The 13,640-nt window shown below is 40.7% G+C and overlaps 1 protein-coding gene across 2 annotated transcripts in view; it reads right to left on the bottom strand.

The window, feature by feature from the left end:
- The window catches only part of GRAMD2B (GRAM domain containing 2B), a 309,850-nt gene that overhangs the window by 58,139 nt on the left and 238,071 nt on the right, over window positions 1–13,640 (bottom strand). For both annotated transcript variants that reach the window (XM_082272826.1, XM_082272825.1), the window contains one exon: window positions 1,584–1,700. In XM_082272826.1, coding sequence (XP_082128952.1) covers window positions 1,584–1,700 — 117 coding nt within the window. The remainder of the gene's footprint in view (window positions 1–1,583; window positions 1,701–13,640) is intronic.

Here is a 13,640-nt window from a genome sequence, read left to right as displayed (position 1 = left end):
CATTAATACCGTTCTGTATCTAGTCCGCCATTGCCAAGCTCCATGTTTTACCTGTCAATACAAGCCGTCATTGCACTTTAATTTCTAAAAAGGAGCAATTTTAGGGGTGTTCACTCTCTTTTAGCATATGTTTTATAACAAATTAAATAAAACCCTTTTTCCAATTTTTTTTTTTCTACATCTACTCCAGCGGTAGAGGGGGGGCAGCTACCTACCATACCAGGCACAGGGTGGGCATCACACCTGACAGACAACCGCTCCATCGGAATGAGGGTGGCTGTCGGGCCAGGAGGAATGCTGCAACTCAGGCCGAGGCCAGGTCATATGTGTCCCCACGAGAAGTTTACCTTGCAGGCCAGCCCATGTCCAGCAGGCCAGCCCATGTCCAGTGGGGCTATGTCGCGGCCAACCGAGGACAGGGCTGGGGTGGGGGGGGGGGGGGGGAAGAGACCCTCTGGATCTAAATCATCCAGTCCACCGACCTAGTTCAGCAGTTAATAGTAGATTCTCACAGGAAAAAATAAAGATAGGAAAAAATCCAATTAAAAAAGGAAAAGAAAAAAAGAATTGATAGGACCAGAGATCCCAGTAAGGAACTAGGCCCTTACTCCTGACTAAGCAGAAAACAAAAATATAAATGCCTATAGCTGTGTGGGAATGTAAACCCCCCCCCCCCCCCCCCCAGGACTGCCCCATAGGCATAGTCAAGTTTTTTTCCTGCCAAGTGTCCTACTCCTGTAGGGGGCAGCATAACCCAACTGTCAAGATAAGGAGCTGTGTCCGTCAGTGAACGAAAGAAACATTTATTTGGGTACAGTGTTGCATGACCAATCAAGCCAAATCACAGCTCCAAAAACTTAAAATGACTTGGTAATACAGGCTATTCCTCGAGAGGGTAATCAGAATGTGCATCATTCAAGATTTCCCCCCCCACAATTTACAGCCATGTGTGAACAGCAGTACACTCAGGAACTCTGTTACATAATGGTTTTAAAAGTGTATACTTGACAGCCACTGTATGGTGATGTTCACTATACACAGCATGACAAACTTCTAGTGACATATTTAGAATCAAACTGCCTCTTAGTTAGCAAAGTCTATTCTGTGTATTTGCTACCCCTGTGCCTGTAATCCTTGGCCGTCAACGGAGAGATTACACAAGTCTGAGTTGATACAGACAAGTTCTCTCTAAACTGATGCACAATTTGGCTACATACACGTTGTGCATCAATTCTGAGGTTTGTGAGCTTGGGAAGATCGGTTGTAGTGTTGCCTGCAGCCCATCAGTCTAAGACAGGCTCCACTTCTTCCTCTGAGGGCGGAGGATAACGCCGGGCCGGCATCTCCTACACTGCACAGGAGACCCGAGGAGAGTGCCCCGCACAGACACCGCAGGAACGCTGCAGACTCTGCATCTCCGAGGACCGCGTAGGGCCCCACTAAGACCCCCACTGCATGAAGATAAACGGAAAAAAAAAAAAAAAAATTCTGCCTTTACAATCCCTTCAAGTCAACGCAAAAAAACACTTTAGCAAATGTCAACAGAATTACAGGAGAAATCCAAAAAAACAGCAGCAGTTTACCTGGTCAGGGGAGGTTTTTCCCGGATTTCAATCACTTCAGCCTCACTGATCAGGACTTGAGGGGCGGCATATGGCTTTGCTGCTCTCTTTTCCTCAGCCCCATTCTCTGTTTCAGAGCTACAAAATAGAATTGAAAATCTGTTTAGTTACCAACATGACAAAGCAATGCTCCCTTACATATGAAATCAATCTCAAATGTGACAACTTGGGGATCTTACTTACAATGTTTAGAACCCATGTCAGGTTTTTATTGCTCTATGTCCCTGATATGTAGACACACCCTCTCCACTTGTCCTGCTGACCTAAACAGAGAAGGAGATGGGAGATCCAAATGTGTACAGCGATCACCAGAACAAGGAGGTAATTACCTTACCTCTTGTTGCGCTGACAAATTTACACCTTCCATTACCATCTTTTAATGGGGACAACTGGACAAAGAAAAAAAATTTACTTTGTAGAGATTTTTTCAAATTTCTCATGCATATCTGAACAGGAATTCGGGAAATCTCCCCAGATCTCATAAAAAAAAGTGGCTATAAATACACTGTATACTGGTCATGAGATTGGCATTAAGGGTAACATTTCTGACCTCTTAAAAATGCTAGTTGCTGGGTTGATCCCCCTAGAGTCAGCAACGCAATCCAAGTATGCAGAAAAAAAAAAAAAAAAAGCCTCAATTTTGACTTTTCTGACGTGCACATTTACAGGCCAGTCATTCAAAAGTCTTGAGGCCACAGACAGCCGCACAAATAATATCTTAGGAGGTGGCTAGGGCTGAAACGATTAATCGACAACTAATCTATGAAAATAGTTCTCAACTATTTTCGTAATCGGTCAGCCAATTAGTTGTCCTGCATACAGAATGCATTATTTGTTTACATAGCAGAAAATACAGTGCAACGCACATACAGCTCAGTACACCGTCCATACATGTATGTAGATGGCAGAAAACTTGTGAATGTGAGGAGCAATGCCTCATGGGAAATGTAGTCCTGGGCAAGAGAAGGAACCAAGTGATTCTAAAGGCAGAGGTTTTTTTTACCTTGCTATAGGGACACTATATACAGTACTATAATTTGCTGCTTCCTATAGGAGCATTTTGAAGGCAGGAAGGGCTAGAAGGAGAATCAGTGCTGCTCTGAAAAATCATTACACAGAAAGGATAAGTATGACAAGATTGTTTTTAAAAAGAAAAATTCCAACGTTTACAATCACTTTAAGGGCTCTGTGCTGGGAAGATCAGCATCTGAATCCAGAGAAGGTGGAGGCCGATAGACTAGAGGTGATGTAAGGCATTACAAATTACATTTAAAGTAAAAGTTAACTAGTATTGTACATTATATTTAAATTATATCCATGAAATGGAAAAAAAAAAGTCTCAGCTTTTAGTACTAGAATATAAAAATGTTATTTTTTGTTAACCCCATCATGACGGGATAAAAAAAAAAAAAAAAAAGCATACTGCTGCTACTAAAGGTCTTCTGCTGCCCATACATGTATTGGATTTTTGGACAAAAATATTTGCATCTATATTTGTACAAAAATTTGTATATTTGTTGAATGGACGAGTGATTGAAAATTCCACTTGCTTTTAACTTTACATTTTAAAATGAATATAAAACTTCTGAGCAAAAACCACATGCACTATTTGAAGATTTGTTTAATCAAGAAGTTTTCTATTCTGCTCCTTCAAAATTTCCGGTCACTGTGGTTGACAACACCGAATAGACCCCACTAATGGTTAGAAAAATCGGATGAATGTTCTTAAAAATTTTCTAAAAAAAATTTAGTTTGTGTATGGCCAGCATAAGTGACAGCAGGCACAGGGAGCTTGTATCCAGCTACCTGCCTATTAATAGGGGGGGTCCATCATGAATATTCTATACCAATCCGGTCTGAAAATTCACAAAACAGTGTTTTAGGTCTTTAAAAATATTAATCTCAGAGTCTGATACGTACCACATTTAAACCTCTAATACATATCTGTCTCAGATTGGAATATCCAGCTATATAGCTGGATATTTATATTTACCACTGCATATAGATATTCAAGATTATTAACTAAATTATACACCAACTTTTTTTTTTTTTTTTGAGGTTTTTATCCGATCAAAACAATAAAATCGGCCAACTAATCGATTATAAAAATAATCGTTAGTTGCAGCCCTAGAGGTGGCATCCACTGCATTTCTCAGCATAGATTTTTCTAATGCAAAATTGGATGAACTGAAGGAATTCCTTATTCGAGAGTGAATTAATAAAACCTGGAGTGGTTAGGAGATCCACTCTACAAAGTGCAGTGCATGGATTACCAATTAACCATTATGATGAGGTCTGAAGTATGGAATAGCTCTCGCATCCATCCTAGTCCAGAATACTTTTACGTCGGAGTTAATAAATCTGACAAAATGAAAAAAAGTTGCGGTGTAAATAACCAACTGGGGCATAACTGAATTTTCCTTTAGGTTTTAAAATTTAGTTAAAAATTGGAGAAGGGGCAAATCACATATTTCACTTTGCAACTATCAAACTGTATTTATCTTCAGGAAAATTATACCCATCTATATCTTCTCTTGAAGGTAAATACATTTTCATGGTTGCACAAAACAGTGCAAGCCAACCAGCAGTGAAATCAGTCCCCTTTCTGTTGCCAAGGACAAGGTGGTTGATTAAAAGGCAAATGCATTTTTTTCCCTTTCCACTGTACTGGTGTCCGGTGCTTTGATGCAGGGGGAAAAAAGTGAAGCATGGACTTTTTTTTCTGGAACTGAAAAACACTGAACACACTGCCCTGGTGTAAACTATACCATTGGAACCCATATACCCATTGCTCAAGAACCACTGGTCTTAAAGACCAGAATCGTTTGCCAGTAAGTACGTTGTGTGCTATGCATATCCCATCAGAAGACCAACACTACACTATTGAACCCTTATCCACAGTATAATGTTCTTCGATCTTATCTTTGAAATGGAGCCTTACCATTAGCAGCATTAATAGTAGCCTTCCATTATAGCACTACCCGACTCTAGAATCTGCATACTTTAGTTTATAGAATAGCTGTAACTGACACTTTAGGTGCAGATGCAATGCAAACCTCCAAAAAAAAAAAAAAAAAAAAAAAAAAAAAAAAAAAAAGGGGCTACAAACAACCAATAAGACAATATTGTCAACTTTTTGATACAAGGTAATTCAGTATGTACCCACCGGCTGTTGGTGGCAGTCCATTACAATTGCACCACATCTGCAGCATGGACAGCAGTGGTTGGAGTACGGATGGTTGATATGCTCCAGGGAACAGCTGTACACTCAAGTACAAATTTAAAGGCTTTCAGAAGTTTTTTCACCTACGGACAACCACTTCATTACAACATCCAGCCATCCAAAAAAAAAATAAATTCCATACAAAATTGAAAACCAACCCCTACACCAAGTTCAACATACAACACCTGTTCTAAAGTAAACCTGAACCAAACAAAAAACGCTAGTATGGAAAAAGGTTAACAATCTGTAAAACTGCACTTGAGAAATCAATTTTGTTTTTGCTTCTAAAGCAAGACACGTTTAGATTCAGCTAACAAGATGTATGTACTGTCTAGTTAGGATCACAAGTGGAAGAATTAGGAGACGAAAAGCTTTGCACATCTAAGAAAAGCATACACAAGAAGCTCAGTGTTGCTTCCACTTAACAGTAAAAAAAAGAAGTTCCCTGACTGTTGGTGCTAAATAGAAAGATCATCAGAATACACGAAGCAGCAGCTGCTGCCTTACCTTCAGCTTGGCTCGCCTTACAGAAATGCAGCAATGAAGTACCTGATGTCTGTCTGTCAGCTATATCCACAAGAGATGACATAAGAGGAAGTTGCCGTACAGTAAATGACTCACAAGATCTCAATGCCTTTTTTTCCCCAATAGCCTCACGTGTTTGCAAATCACCTGACAAAAATGCTGTCTGGCATACAGAGGTAGGTCCAGAGTACAAATTGAACCCATGATGCACTCAACTCAGAACTTTTACAAGAGTAGGTCTAGTACAATATAGCCAGGTGTGCTATACACTTCTAATACAGCTACACTATGTTCTGACCAAAAACAAAACACACGGACATTTTGTGCAGATATAGAAAATGTTCATATTACAATACACATACACTTTGTAAAGTCTAAACAGTTGACAATCCGAAGAGCATGGGAAGGGAATCCTATCGGCTCGGTTTGTCTCCAAAAAAACGTTTACGATTGTAATCTACAGCATGGAGGATAGCCCCCATCATGCTCCTTTACTGGCTGCAGGTTCATGACTGGGGGGGGGAGCTGCCCTGGACACTTATGTGAGGTGGGAGGACACTAAGGAAAGATTGGGGGGGGGGGGAGCAAATGGCAGGGGGTTCCAGATAACAAGTTTTTGCCCTGAAAAAAACGCGGCTATTCTACGAGAGTGAGCCGTAAAGCTTTTGTGGGAATATAGTTTTGCAGAAAAAATAAAGAATGTATGCAAATAAGCCGCAAAACTCGCTTTTTTTATCCTGGCATTCTACAGCTAAAGCTACTGGACTTTTTTTAATGTCCAGAGTGCATGAGGCCTAAATTATTGATGATTAATACCAATAGGTCAGGAACAATGTGCTGTATCAAAAAGCAAATAGAAATCATATTGATTCGTCTGCTCCAAACCAGCAAATATTCCTTCTGCTTGGTCGTGATGGAGAAAATGATATCCTGCATTTTGTAGTGTTAAATAAAACCCTTTTGGCTTCTATAAAAAAAGCAGTGCAAAGTGAATGTTGTGCAGTAACCCAGCAACTATTTTAATCACACACGGGCCGAATGCCGGCCATCGGCTGGTTCAATATAAGACACCCGACATTCAGCCCATATGTATGCCAGCCAGACAGAAGCGGCCGACCGTCTCCCAGCCAATGGCTGAGAACGCTAAATGGAATGTTTTGGAGGGGGGGGGGGGGGGAAATCGATGTACTAACGTCGGATCGTTAGTGCAGCGACTGTCTGCAGCAGTCTATTTTTCGCTCGAACTACTGGATTGAACCGAAAAAAAACAAACAAATAGTGTGTATCAGTATTTAAGCTGGGCATACAATCTGATGGTAGAGCTAAAAATTGTACAATCAACTTTAGATCTACCATCTTAATGTTTTTCCTTATTACGGTACATAGTTTTGTTTATCTAATTGTTTCGCGTATGGCCAGGTGCACACCAGTGAGCTGCGGCTTAGGCACGGTCTAAAAGTCATCAATGGGATCGTATCTAAAACCACATGGGAACTGTAAATACAATCTTGCTGCGCCCAAACCACAGCTCACTGGTGCGAATGCAGCCAAAAAAAAGGAGTCCATTGCCATTTTAGTGCTTTACAAAGTCATTTCATGAGTTTCCCCTGGCATATTGTTAAAGTAGAACTATAGGCAAAACTATTTTTCCCATTAAGGGGTGGGTAGGTAAGGAAGGGGTAGTAAACTTGTCAGATTTTTTTTTTTTTTTTTCCCCACCATCTATGTCCCATTTCGGAGATATCCCTTCATTTCCTGCTCTATAACCAAACAGAAAGTGAGGGGAAATCTCTGCAAATTAAAGGAATTCCTTGGGGACCCCTGGGTTACCCGAACTAGTGCCTTTTTGGAAGATTTCTCCTCTTACTTTTCTGGGGACAACCTGAAATTTGGAATATTTTTACTTTTAATAAATGGTAAACAGGAAAAAGAGGATGAATCTCTAGTGGCACATAAAAACTAAGTGTTCCAATCCCTCCCCACTATCCAAAACTAAAGAAAAGAAAAAAAAAAAAAAAAAAAAGTGTTGCCTTTAGTTATACTTTAATGAAAAAAAGGTTCCATAGAACAGAGTACGTTTCATGGTCGGGTTTCCACCCACCTCACCAACATTCATAGCATCCGTTTATGGTTCAAACAAATATGACATAAAAGGACGTAAAGTCCGTTATTGTAGTATAGTTCAATATGTTACGCAAGGAAAAGTCTTAAGGCGTTGTGGTTACTTCATACCAAAGAGTTGTAGTAATCTAATTACACACGATAACAAGGCTAATAGAACAGTGACTTGGCATAATAAGCAGCGCTGTGGCAGTCATTTGGGAGTACTGAGCACTTTTTTGTATATCCTTAAAAAAAGAAAACTTCACTTTAGAAAATACAAGCAATTTTTTTATCCTTAGATTCGTTTATAGGCCTGCTTTTGACAAGGCAAAACAAGAGAAAAAAAAATTCTGTGAAAGTGTTGATAAAAAGGAGTCCTCTACAAAAATACTTTTGCACATATTTTATTCTTATACATAGAATATAAATAAATCCGCGCTAAGGATGTCAGAGGATAAATTAAATGCGTGCACAAGTAAGCTGCAGCCTCACTTAAAATATAGCCAAAAAAGGCTATATAAATATGTATGTAAATATGAAGTGGTGGCGCTGCTTATAAAGTGCAAATAGGTATATATAAATATATAAAATGAAAAAAATAATAAAATGTAGAAACACAGATGTGATTGAGGAATAAAAATATAAATATAAATGGTGGATATGTAAATAATACCACAATATAGTGAAAATCCAACATAAAATGGTATTGGGAATGAGTTAATAAGGAATATATGAAAAAATATAAAAAATATAATAATAAAATGAAGTAAAATATAAATAACCACCAGAGTGCGTAGTATAAAGTGCAAAGTACTACAATATATATATCTCTTAGTATATACCTAAAATAATAATATCAGCATGTGGCAATAAAATGGTAAGAAAATAACTTGAAATAATAATACATAGACAATAGTATAATATAAAAAAGTGTGCAAAAAGTGCAACAATAAAATTGGGTGTGCGGGAAACTTTTCCAAAAAAATGAATAAAGTGCGGGAAACTATTTTTACAAAGTGCAGCAAGAAGTGATGTGATCTAAATTCATGTGATAAATAGTCCGTATAATAATAAAGGTGCAAACAATATTATGGGCAAGCTCAATGTGCAAAGAAATATGAACTCCAAGGTAGAAATAAGAAATGGTATTAGATCAGATCAGCTGTTAAGATAAGTCCATATATAGATGGTTGTGCCCCGAGGAGTGGTGAATGGATAAGTATCCAGCGGTGACCCCCAAGGTGGGTGACTGGCGAGTGGCGGGGAAACCTCTAGTAGAAAAACCTACTCACCAGATGTACCCACCCCACACAGGGGTATAGGGCAGGTACTGTGGAAATATCCTGTTGGTCCTGGCTCTGGGTAGTAGTTCCCTTCCTGGGGGAGGTGTAGTATAGGGTCCGCAGGGATATCCTAAAGTGAGATCCTATCCGATAGTAGGATATCCAACGATCCGTGGGGTGAACTGATATGGCCACTCAAAGGTATGTGGATGGAGGGATCATATAAATGGAAAAGAACTCGATAGTGTAATACCGTTTTTAAGGTTTATTCCTTCCAGCAGTAACATAAAAATGGGTACTCACATAGATAAAATCAGTAAACAGCGAGGTAGTGGCGTCCCGGAACGCAATGCGTTCCAACTGGAGACCGGAACCGGAAGTGACGTGACGGCGCTGTACGCGTTTCGTCATGTAGCTGCAGAAGACGTCACATGACGAAACGCGTACAGCGCCGTCACGTCACTTCCGGTTCCGGTCTCCAGTTGGAACGCATTGCGTTCCGGGACGCCACTACCTCGCTGTTTACTGATTTTATCTATGTGAGTACCCATTTTTATGTTACTGCTGGAAGGAATAAACCTTAAAAACGGTATTACACTATCGAGTTCTTTTCCATTTATATGATCCCTCCATCCACATACCTTTGAGTGGCCATATCAGTTCACCCCACGGATCGTTGGATATCCTACTATCGGATAGGATCTCACTTTAGGATATCCCTGCGGACCCTATACTACACCTCCCCCAGGAAGGGAACTACTACCCAGAGCCAGGACCAACAGGATATTTCCACAGTACCTGCCCTATACCCCTGTGTGGGGTGGGTACATCTGGTGAGTAGGTTTTTCTACTAGAGGTTTCCCCGCCACTCGCCAGTCACCCACCTTGGGGGTCACCGCTGGATACTTATCCATTCACCACTCCTCGGGGCACAACCATCTATATATGGACTTATCTTAACAGCTGATCTGATCTAATACCATTTCTTATTTCTACCTTGGAGTTCATATTTCTTTGCACATTGAGCTTGCCCATAATATTGTTTGCACCTTTATTATTATACGGACTATTTATCACATGAATTTAGATCACATCACTTCTTGCTGCACTTTGTAAAAATAGTTTCCCGCACTTTATTCATTTTTTTGGAAAAGTTTCCCGCACACCCAATTTTATTGTTGCACTTTTTGCACACTTTTTTATATTATACTATTGTCTATGTATTATTTCAAGTTATTTTCTTACCATTTTATTGCCACATGCTGATATTATTATTTTAGGTATATACTAAGAGATATATATATTGTAGTACTTTGCACTTTATACTACGCACTCTGGTGGTTATTTATATTTTACTTCATTTTATTATTATATTTTTTATATTTTTTCATATATTCCTTATTAACTCATTCCCAATACCATTTTATGTTGGATTTTCACTATATTGTGGTATTATTTACATATCCACCATTTATATTTATATTTTTATTCCTCAATCACATCTGTGTTTCTACATTTTATTATTTTTTTCATTTTATATATTTATATATACCTATTTGCACTTTATAAGCAGCGCCACCACTTCATATTTACATACATATTTATTCTTATACATGGCCCATAATGACTACCACCACCAATTGCTGCTGGGAATTTAGATCTAATTTAGGTCCCAATTACTAAGAAATAGAGTGGTAAAATTTAGGAACAAACATTAAACGTGTTATGAAAGAAACTTTCAAAACACTGCACACAGACATTCATGTTTGGTGTTGCTATGTAGACCTCAGATCAGACTCCGGATGCATAAAAAAAAAAAAAAAAAAATCCACCCCTATCGGTCAAGAAAATTAAAAAATGTCATGGGGAGCTTGAGCCAACTACAGCTTTTAGGACTGGTTCACACTAGCGTGACTTGAGTCACACAGAATCCCATGACAAGGGAAATCATTGTTTTTTTATAAATGGTGCCCATTCTAAATAATGCAACTCAGTACGAGTGCAATTTTGGAAAAGGTTCCTGCAACTTAGAGTGTGGCTTGGCCCCAAAGTCGCACCACATAATGGCACCGTAAATCAAATCAAAGTAGCATTACATTTAATTTCCGGAATGGACTTAAAAGGTTTGCTTACCTAAAAACACTAGCAACTGTTGTCACATTCAAAGTAGTCTGCTTGTGAAGAGACGCACTACTTTTCTAGAAAACTGGCATGGAAACATTCCTAGATTTTCCCCAGAACGCAGCGCGGTTATCTTTGTTGCGGCACACCCGATGTCCAGAATATCAAATGTGTCCTTAAGGAATTTTTTAATTTTGGAAAACCAATCAAAAAAGTCACAGGGTGCCAAGTCAGTGGAATAAGGTGGTTGGTCAAGTTTAGGAATGATTTCTGGGCCAGGAACTCAAACACTTAACCATCACGTGCAGGCAAATGGTTATAGTCAAAAATCCACTTGTCAGGCCAGAGTTCTGAAATAGATTGTCACCTTTTCATAATTTTTAAGCAACAATACGGTTTGTACCATTATCTATGAACTTGTAATAAAAAAAAAACCCAAACCAGCATGGTTTTGAATGAGACATGGGCTTTTTTTGTGTGAAGCGAAGTCTTTGTTTTCCACAGCATGCTTTGGCGGTTTCCAGATCATACTGCAAACCCCACGATTCATCACCAGTAATAACCATACCAAAAACCTTTGCATTCTTCAAAAGATTGGATGAAATTCAAAGACTACATACTTTCCTATCTTCTGTCAAAATTACAGGCACCATCTTTGTGGAAAATTCTCATTCCCAAATGTTCCGTTAGAATCTACCGCACTGTTTCCCTGTTCATGTTCAATTCTTTTGCCATCATTCACAAATTTTACTTCAATCTGAGCTCGCTAAGGTTTGCGCTAGGTCCACTTTTCCATCTGTCCTTTGCATCTCCCGGCCCCCTCTTTAACCAACTCAATACTGGGCAGTTTTACCCCCTTTCTGCATAGGCCAATTTTCACCTTTCAGTGCTGTCGCACTTTGAATGACAACTGCGCGGTCATGCAACACTTTACCCAAACTAAATGTTTAGTATTTTGTTCACAAAAATGGAGCTTTCTTTTGGTCGCATTTAATTACCTCTGGGTTTACTTTTTTCTGAACGATAAAACACTGAAAAAAAAAAAAAAAAAAAGTTTCCAACATTGTCACCAGTGCAGTAGAATGTTCTATAAGGCCCCTTTCACGTGGGCTTTCCAATCCGATTCTCAGTTTTTCAGGCGGACCAGATCAGATGCTTCCATGCAGCCCTATGGAGCAGCGGATGTCAGAGGAGACATCACCGCTGACACCCGCTGCTATACGATCCTGTGTGAAATCCGGACAGGCGGTCCGTTCTCATCCAATCTCCCCATAGAGAAGAGCGGGGATCTGACAGCCCCCCCTGTGCACAAAGAGCGGAGACGGAGCTGTCATTCGCCTGCCAGAGCAGCCAGGACACTTTGTGCCCCCTTGATGATTGACATAAGCTACGGCCGATTGAATGTGCACTGGATAACCCTGAAAACTATCCATCCAATGGTCCAGGCACAGTCTGATCACTCAGAGTTCCAAGACATTGATCGGTAGTCCGCCGTGACCACTGTCCAATACAAGGGGAGGAAGGATTTGCCCAGCCGAAGTGCCGAGAACAAAGTTACCACATCAGGGACTCTTTAGTTAACCGACTTAGCCCGATCTGTTTGTCCAGAGACTGGAGTCTTGTCCCATGGGGCCAGGATCTCCCGTGCAAAAGGAACCACCAGGAAGGTGGACACCATCAGGCCCAGCATCCACATGCAAGTCCGGAGGGATGCCAGACAGCAGGAGAAGAATTGCAGCCAGCAATTTCTGGAGTTTGTCCAGAGGAAGGAGCACTCTGCCTAAAGCAGAGTCAGCCCAGATAGTCAAACGTTGTGGAAGGAACCAGCGCAGACTTCTGAAAACTCAGAAACCAGCCGAAGTCCCACAGAGTCTGTATTGGGATCTCCAGGTTTACCACCAGAACAGTAGGAGACTCCAGTCGCAGAAGGAAAGTGTCCAAAGTAGCGCAGGACCGCGATCCCCCGTTGGCGTAACAAAGCTAGCGACGGGGCTAACACTTTTGTGAAGGAGTGGAGAGGAGACCAAAGGGTAACGCTTGTGAAGGAGTGGAGGGGAGACCAAAGGGTAACGCCACAAAATGATAATGCTCCTCTCCCATGGAAAAGCGGAGAAAGTGCTGGTGGCTGGCACATATTGGGATGTAAAGGTAGGCATTCTTTATGTCGTTCGAAGCAAGGAAATCTCACTGACACAGGGATGCCACCACCGTGCGAATGAACGCCATTCTGAACTCCTGCACCCGCAAAAAGCAGTTTGCACCTAGAAGTCTAGGATTGGACGCACTTTGCCTTCCTCCTGGGAACTGTAAACACGTTTTGAGTAAAAACCTTGAAAACATTCCGAACTCGGGACTATCACCCTTTGAAGCAACAAGTCTTGTACCGCCCCAAATTGAAAGAACCTTGCCGGGGGGGGGACAAGAGCGAAACACGATCTTGTAACCAGACCGAATGACTTTGAGGACCCACTTGTCTTGTACCAGGGAAGTCCATTGGTCTGGAAACCAGCGAAGACGTCCCCCCAACCCCGGATAGAGGTTAGGGCACACCTTTATGCTGAAAGAGCGTTGTTGCGCATTTGGAGAAGCCCAGGTTTGCCAGACCAGGTTCATTTGGATCCTCTAGAGGCAGCCCCTGAAAGACTTCTAGCCCTCGTCAGTCGACCCTGAGGGACAAAAGGAGGAGGAAAAAAAAAAAAAAAAAAAACTTATGCCGAGAAGGAAGGCCCATGTCTACGACGAGTTTCCTGGCTCTTAGTGGCC

This window comes from Pelophylax lessonae (assembly GCF_965119305.1).
Source record: "Pelophylax lessonae genome assembly, chromosome: 1".
NCBI lineage: Eukaryota > Metazoa > Chordata > Amphibia > Anura > Ranidae > Pelophylax > Pelophylax lessonae.
The sequence above is the reverse complement of the archived record's forward strand: the minus strand, read 5'-3'. Positions and strand labels throughout refer to the sequence as shown.